Genomic DNA, 9,058 nt, shown 5'->3' with positions numbered 1-9,058 from the left:
TCAACAGTCTTCACGCTTAACCACAAGTCCTATGACCATGATGACCCAGGCTTGTAAAATTGCTTGCAGGCTTGTACATTTCTTCTCTACAAGCCGACAGAAGACAACTAAAAGTTTTAAAAAATTGAGCTTAGGGCTTGTGGACTCAAAACTTTATCGTGGAGACTGTAGCGATTGAAACTCGGAAATATATTGAAATTTTAAATATGAAAATTCTTAAAGGGGAGATAATCCAGAGCTATAGGATTTATTCTAAAAAAGCATTAAACAAGTGTTTTTATTAATTCTTTTTGAAAAAGATTAACATTTTGCATTCTCCAGCTTTTGTACCAGGGGAGACAAAAAATAAAATGACATAATTCCAAATTAATTGCATTTGGGAGTTGAAACTAATTAAACATTGCAAGCATTACGAATAGACTGTTAACTAAGAAATCAAAATGTGTTTTATGATTGTAAGATGGGAGGTCTATGTCAATAAGACAGCAACCAATCAACAAAAGAGGTCAACATGGTTTTTGAAAATAGACAAGTGTCTCGATAACATGTTTTTATTTCATTTATATTTTCAGTTTCAACATCTATAATGTCTATAGATTACATGTATTGATTTTTATTTGATCATTGTCCAGTTCTTGGGATCATTGACTGTCCAATCAATTTAATGCTTGTCCAGTTGAGTTGTTATTATAGGTAAATGCACACTGTATATGAACTATATACAATCATTTATTATTGAAATTTATTTCAAAAGAGTGAATGTTAATTTTAACTCTGACAGGGGGAGATAATTGACCGATATATTTTACTTTTAACATATCACAAGACCTGTGTTTTTATACAGTAAACAAGACATTAAAACAAAGAATGCATCCTGTATGAGTGAAGGTTTAGAGGCCTATATCGATGAGACAGCAACCAATCAATAAAAGAGGTCTAACAATACACAAGCATCTTTATTACATGCAATTATTATTTCAACCTGAAATAGAAACATTTATATTCTCATTTTAAGCATCTGTCATCTGTATTTATTTGATCCTTGTCCGGTCAAGTTGATCCCTGTTCTGTCGATGTGATCCCTGTCCAGTCAAGTTGATCCCTGTCTTGTCAAGATGATGTTATAGGTAAGTGTTCAGTCGAATATTCAAGCTCTTAAAGTGGAGATAATCAATAAATAGTTTTAACATTCAAAATACTAAAAACCAATACTTCATACAGTACGCCCAAGGAGTTTGTAATCCCAAACTCCATACTCCGATATTTTTCCTGGTGTAACACCAGGAAACTCCGACATCCCTCCCAAAATTGTCGGAGAAATTTGGGAGTATTACCTCCGACTTCCGCGTAAATCCGCTACCTTTTGTTTATTGTATTAGCGACATCTCTCCCAGTCTGGTGTGACGCGGTGTGACACCAGGTAATTAATTTCCATAATCCGTCTGATCTATGCCGGCACGCGACAGTCAAGGTATGTGAGATTTCTAATGTAATTAAACAATTGTATTTCCTGTCTATTGATTATCAGGTTATATCTGATTGCTTGAAACAAATGAAAGATTAAAATAAAAAGCAAAACGTTGTTGTTAATTCTTTCAATCTTTCAATTACACTGTACATTTTAATCAAGTTTTTAAACAACTATATTTGATTTTGACTTCCGTTTTTTTATCAGTAAATAAATATTTAATTTACTAAAAGAGATATAATTGTGCAACAATAAACGGAGAATAAATGAGGGCAGTTTAAAGAAAAATTACACGTCTCAAAGTTTTTTATACTACAAGTAAAAAAGAAAATATTATTCACTATCTGTTATGCTAATAATTCTACGCCATTTCCATTTTACGATTACAAAATAAAAGTTTTAAAATCCAAAACGTTGTTGTTAATGCTTTCAATTGCATTAAAGTTTTATAAAAAAAATCTATACTTGATTATGACCTCGTTTTTTATTTATCGGTAATTTATATAACTTACGAAAAGAGACATACTTGCGTGAAAATAAACGGAAACTAACGCTGAAGGTATAAAATGTGAGCAGTGAGTTTAAAGAAAATTACGTGTCTTAAAACTTGTATATGCAAATAAAAAAGAAAATACTATTCACCATTCGTTATGCTTAATAAGTCTACGGCATTTTCTCTTCACGATTAGCATTACTTTAGGATATAATACATTTCGGCTACAACAGGAATACTGCTATAGCTGCATCAACTCGTCGTTGCATAATATTCATTTACGCACAATAAATGTAAACTTTTGTGTTGTATTTAGAACAGTGATCTTTAAATATTTTTAAAACAATTAATTGCCGTGGGAAGACGACACGCATCTCAGTGATCAACAGTGCGTGGTTGAACTTGAACTTGACTTCGCTCACAATATTGAATGCTAAAAATAGTGACATCAATTTTGTCCACGAGATTTTTATTTGGCGGGAAATAGTATCATGTAACAGTAAACTCAGGTGACCTTTCTGGATAACCGTGGGAAAATTCATTGAAGGTTTAAACTTGCTTTGTAATGATTGACATTTGTGTGCGTTAAGATTGAGGCTCTAGAAGGTCCTTTTACAATTGATTAACCGGATTCTAAATTTTATTCCTTTTCTGAATAAACGAACATCAGCCTTTTATTTATACGTTTCTCAGTCAACAGAGGACATAAACCTGGACATTATTTATACTTCCATAGTCAACACTATACATTAATGGTAGATGAAAACAGGATGCATGTCGTTCAGTTCCTGATGGGCGTTGGTGAGATCCTCTGTGAAAATGTGTCGATCGTAAAAATCCGATCCACATTTTTTTTTACATATTTCTTTCTTGTACGATATAATTTCATTTTAATATTCTATAGTATAAATTGTTGAAATACTTCTTTTTATATTTCGCCGAGGACTTTTAACGAGCAGTAAAATACGGATTGCGCCAATCCAATTTTATTTAAAAAAATTAAAAGATCAATAACAGATCATAACAGATAAAAAAACACATGATTTTATTTCTTCATATAATTAAATAAGGTTGTGATTATTGTGTTGTGTCTGGGCGGGGAATTATCTCAGTATTTATGAATATAGGGCTGCCACATTGCATACAAAACTATTTGTTTCTTTTTTAAATTCAAATATTTCAAGTCGGTAATCTACTGAGGTAGTGAAACATAATATTTTACATTTCAAAATAAATTGAAAGTAACAGAGTTCACTTGTTGGTCCGATAAATTAACTCTAGGGTTTGATTTAGATTGGACAAATTACCGTAAAAACATCATTTTGTTTTAAGCCAGTTGATATTAATTATATAATATTAAACTATTAATGAACCGGATATTGCTCACTGAGTAGGTCATAAAAGGTTCTAATTGTGGTAAAATCATCTTTGTTGAAACTTTGTTGAAAAAACAAAAATTATGACCTGATCGGACTATAATGAAAATACTAAATAAGTGTTTTATTCGTATTTTTATACGTTTTTACGTTTTATTTCATATGACAATGACATGGGCATATACATACAAGAATAATTATCTTATTTTAAATAAAAATGTCACACTTTTATCTGACAATGTGAATGGACATTTAAATAACGTATTTTAAAGCACACAGGTGCAATCAAGATCGATTAAATGTACAAAGGTAATAAATCTGGCTAATCCGATTATGTTGTCACGCGTCATTAATTTTCAGTTCATCCGATGGGCAATAAACCAATTAACAGCCACGCGGTGTTGGGAGAGAATCTTTGGAGGAAATTGGGAGTAGAATCAGTGATTCGCGGTGTCACACCGCTACACTCGGAAATCGGTGATAAAAGTTCGCGATTACAAACTCTCTGGGCGTACTGTAGTAAACAAGACAAAAATCAGAGAACATGATTATCATTGCAAAATTATTTTCCTTCAAAAATAGACTGGTTGAACTTAAGTATGAACTTGGGGTAAAGGAAAACAAAAAATGTGAGGTACACAAACATGTATCTGCTGGAGCTTAATCAACTATAGATGTAATATAGAAAGCAGAACACAGCTATACTGTTAAACGTTTACTTCATCTAAATGGAGTGCTATGGCTACATCCCACACTGACATCAAGCCTATATGAAACAGGTAAAAGAAATCATAACTCCCACAATATTTTCAACAGTATATGTCAATGAGAACGCAACCCAAAAAAGTAAGAACGGAAATATGTAGATGTCAATATATAGGTAACGAAAAAAAAATATCTTCAAATGACAAGGTCTACATTTTCATGAAGCTGGCCATAAGGTAAGGATTTATTCATGTTAATGAAATAATTAAAAAATATACCTTTACTGTTCATAGTTATTTTGTTGAAACAGGAAATAACACACAAACATTGATATGTTTATAAGATAAAGAAACATTCATATATATCACAACAGTTACTGAAGAATTACCGATAAAGTATTATTAAGTGATACATATATTTTACATATATCAGACTTAAACAAGTAAATATGATTTATCAATATTTTTCAGAGATGCTTTAGATGAAGGCACTTTCTTACTGATAAATATAGCTGACCTCAGTTTTAATTAAATTAGTATGTATTGTATCATATGTTTTAGTTCACCTGACATTCTCATCACTTAGCGTCAGTGGTCTCTCGTTGACTCGAGTAAAAAACAGAAAATGTAGGCAGAGAAAGACCGGGAATATAAAAATTTACAATTATACTTCCCCAGGGACAAGAGCTCACAAATAATATTTCCACACACATGATATATTTATAAATTATTTGCTAGTGTCTTTTGGGTTTTGAATGTTTCTGCCTTTTTGAAAAATCTTATTTTTGAAAACTAGATTGTCAAATTGTAAAAATTCTCCTCATGTTTGGGAGGCTGATCCATTGTCCCATAACTAAAAATTTATATTTGCTGCTGCTTTGCCTTTCTATCTTCACAAAGCTGTAGTCAAAAGTTAAAACCTGGCTTAGATGGTTTATAATTCAAATATGGATTGTTTTGTTTAAAACTTTGTTGATTTCATGATAAAAAAGAATATAATTTTGTATAGACTTAAAATATTCTGAATACTTAAGTAAGATAAAAAGGTATATGTAACTAAGGTATTCACTTCTCATTGTTGAAAGCTGTGCAATAACTTGTCTTTTTGTCAAAGTACCATACGCTCTTTATAAATAGTCTGACTTTTGTAAGACTGATGAGCTGTAGGATGTGTGAATTATCTGTCCAACCCAAATAGTATTGCCGTATATAGATATATGAAGATGTGGTATAAGTGCCAATGAGACAACTCTCCATCCAAGTCACAATTTATAAGTAAACCATTATAGGTCATATAGTATGGTCTTCAACACGGACCCTTGGCTCACACCACTCAGCAAGCTATAAAGGGCCCCAAAAATTACTAGTGTAAAACCATTCAAACAGGAAAACTAACGGTCTAATCTATATAAAAAAGGAAAGAAACGAGAAACACTTATGAACCACATCAATAAACGACAACTACTGAACATCAAATTTGTGACTTAGGAAGGGTGCAAACAATTGCAGCGGGTTTAAATGCAATAATCACTCAACAGATTTATACATTTATTTTTCTATTTAAGGAAATATGGAAGATTGGAATGAGGTAAGATTTTTCTTCTTTATAGTCAAACAGTCAAGTGATTTTTGTCGAGCCTCCAACATTTATGTTGCGAAAGCGAGACAATGTGATCCTAGATTCCCTCGACGGCGTCAACATTAAGGTTCATTCTGTTGTGAAATTTTTTTTTTAGACATCAATTTTTTTTTGTCAAACCTTCATGGAATTTTAAGAAACTTGGACAGAAGCTTTTTTATGAACAAAATACTGTAACCATTATAACTCCTGCAATAAAGCATTATATTTTTTAACTGCTCGCTCAACATGGGAAAGAAGTGACGAAGACCCCTAAGCGCATGAATGATGTTCACTAAAACAAAAAGTTTTTGACAGAAATGCAACGAACTCAAAAGAGGTCTATTCATTTTAATTACCTAAGCTTACCTATTGTTTGTCATAAAACTTGGAAGTAGTGATTAACATCTGTAAAAACACATAAGTGTCAAATATGTCCCCACTGACATAAAGGCTACTTGAATAGTCACTATTTATTAATTTCATTTTCTTGATTGAAAATATGTTTTTAGGCTAAAATATTAAAAACAACTTTTATTTTTTAATCAGAGAAAACTTGAAGACATTCAAAGTAAATCTGTCAAACAAATTATATCATCAAACATACAAATATTACACTGCTCCTTTCCAAGTTGTTATAGATTACATGTTTATATTGAAAATATTGAAACACAATTTTCACTCAGATTAGCTTTATTATGTGAGGATGAAATGTTTAAAAAAAAATCTTTTTCTTCTTCAAAATTTAGGAACAGTATACAATGTAATCATAAGCAGGGTTTCCTCTGGGTCTATTTTCTTTTTCACCACCCCTTTTGCCAAAACAATATATATTTTTCACGGCTTTCAATTCACACCCCAACTATTGTTTGTCACATTATTGTTTTCAATAGAGTACATTGTCTCCCTTCTATTAACCAATAAAAATTGGTCATTCTAAAATATAGTTATTGTCTGGCGTTAGCGTGAAAAACATTTAAGTTACTACACTCTTTACATTCTGTTAAATGTAAACTCTATTTTTTACTTACAGAAACTTATTGAAGCTGCTAAAAAAGGAATAGTAGAAGAATTGAAGCTTTGCCTGGCGAATGGAGCTAACATAGATTATCAAGTAGGTAAACTTGTTACATTGAATATCAAGTAGGTAAACTTGTAACATTGACTATCAAGTAGGTAAACTTATCATGACACAACAATGGTGTTCAACACAAAACATGATACATTATGACTTAACACTGATTTTCAACACAGAACATGAGACACATCATGACACAACACTGGTGTAATACACAGAACATGTAACACATCATGACACTACAGTTGTGTTCAACACAAAACATAAGTCACATCATGACACAAAACTGATGTTCAACACAATACATGAGCCACATGACTTAACACTGATGTTCATCACAGAACATGAGATACACATGATACATGACACAACACTGATGTTCAACACAGAACATGGGACACACATGATACATTACACAACACTGATGTTCAACACAGAACATGGGACACACCATGACACAACACTGATTCTTATCACAGAACAGGAGCCACATAATTACAGAATGTTGAAGATCAACATAGAACACGAACTACATCATAACATAACTGTTGTTCATCACAACAAATGAGCCACATCACATGAGACATATCGTGACACAACCATGGTGTTTAACACACAAAATGATGCATCATGACACAACATTGATGTTCAATACAGAACACGAGACACATCATGACAAAACACTCATGTTCAACTCAGAACATGAGACACATCATGACAAAACACTCATGTTCAACACAGAACACAAGACGCATCATGACAAAACACTCATGTTCAACACAGAACATGAGACACTATTTTATAACAAACCACTGATGTTCATCACAACATATGAGCAACATCATGACACAACATTGTTGTTCAACACAGAACATGAAACACATCATGACAAAACACTGATGTTTAACACAGAACATGAGACACATCATGACAAAACACTGATGTTTAACACAGAACATGAGACACATCATGAAAAAACCTGAGAATAGCGATATCACTAAAGACCACAAAGTGAAAAGAACGAAAATGCGTGTAATTGCATGTAAAGTGTTGAAAAGCGTGTACACGCCATGTGACAAAATTCTCACGTGTAAACCATTGAAAAAGCGTGTATTACACGTGAATATCATGTCACTTGACATGTATGTTATAAAGGTTACCACACAAAAACATTTTCAAGACTCAAAACTTACAAGTAGGATTCCATAATAAGGCTTCATTAGAAAAACTGTTTTGTTTCATACCATGAACATACATCATGTACATTTAAAGAAGAATCAAAGAAATTTGTATTTGAACATAAATAAAAACTGTACTTCCTGTTTTACTACTTGTATTTATGAAACAAATGTTTTTGCTTTTAACAATTATGGAGAATTAACAGTTTTAGGATTCTGCAATATATGCAATGTATTGTTGCAACAAACTAATATGATCCTCTGGGCTTAAGTGCCTTTTCAGAAAACTAGCACCCTTCTGCCCTGAGATTCAAGCTGAAACACTGTTAGTTAGTATATAAAAAGTAATTTTCAGTTTTATTTTCTGTTATTCTTTTAGTATAAAGATTTAGTGGGCTCCTAGAATTTCAAGTGGGCCCCTGAAAAAAATATCTTAGGGGCCAGCTTGGCCCCTACAGAAAAACAGTTAAGTCTAGTCCCTGATGTTGTTCAAAACAGAACATGAGACACATCATGACAAAACACTTTTGTTAAGCACAGAACATGAGACACATCATGACGAAACACTGATGTTCAGCACAGAACATGAGACACATTATAACAGTATAATAACACACCACTGATGTTCATCACAACACATGAACAACATCATGACACAACATTGATGCTCAACACAGAACATACAGACAAATCATGACACACCACTGATGTTCATCATGACACAACATTGATGCTCAACACAGAACAAGACAAGAATGTGTCCAAAGTACATGGATGCCCCACTTGCACTATCTTTTTCCATGTTCCATGGACTGTAAAAATTGGGTAATAATCTAATTTGGCATTAAAATTAGGAAGATTATACTATAGGGAACATATGTACTAAGTTTCAAGTTGATCGGACTTCAATTTCATCAAAAACTACCTTGCCCAAAAACTTTAACCTGAAACTCCCATTTTCATTTTCTATGTTTAGTGAACCGTGAAATTGGGGTCACAAGTCTAATTTGGCTTTAAAATTAGAAAGATCATATCATAAGCAACAAGTGTACTAAGTTTCAAGTGGATTGGACTTCAGCTTCATCAAAAACTACCTTGACCAAAAACTTTAACATGAACGGACGGACGCACAGACGAACGGAC

The 9,058-nt window shown here is 32.4% G+C and overlaps 1 protein-coding gene and 1 long non-coding RNA gene across 2 annotated transcripts in view; both read left to right on the top strand.

The window, feature by feature from the left end:
* Window positions 1-261: 261 nt before the first annotated feature.
* Window positions 262-5,678, top strand: LOC139497372 (uncharacterized). Its single transcript, XR_011657756.1, has 3 exons — window positions 262-1,127; window positions 4,513-4,577; window positions 5,607-5,678. It is a non-coding gene; the product is annotated as an uncharacterized lncRNA (long non-coding RNA).
* Window positions 5,679-5,979: 301 nt separating this feature from the next.
* LOC139497742 (uncharacterized) overlaps window positions 5,980-9,058 on the top strand; it is a 99,486-nt gene continuing 96,407 nt past the window's right edge. Inside the window, exons 1-2 of the mRNA XM_071285977.1 lie at window positions 5,980-6,033; window positions 6,693-6,773. Of these exons, the coding sequence (XP_071142078.1) occupies window positions 5,980-6,033; window positions 6,693-6,773 (135 nt within the window). The remainder of the gene's footprint in view (window positions 6,034-6,692; window positions 6,774-9,058) is intronic.

The sequence above is a fragment of the Mytilus edulis genome, chromosome 12 (assembly GCF_963676685.1).
Source record: "Mytilus edulis chromosome 12, xbMytEdul2.2, whole genome shotgun sequence".
In the NCBI taxonomy this organism is placed as follows: Eukaryota; Metazoa; Mollusca; class Bivalvia; order Mytilida; family Mytilidae; genus Mytilus; species Mytilus edulis.
The sequence above is the reverse complement of the archived record's forward strand: the minus strand, read 5'-3'. Positions and strand labels throughout refer to the sequence as shown.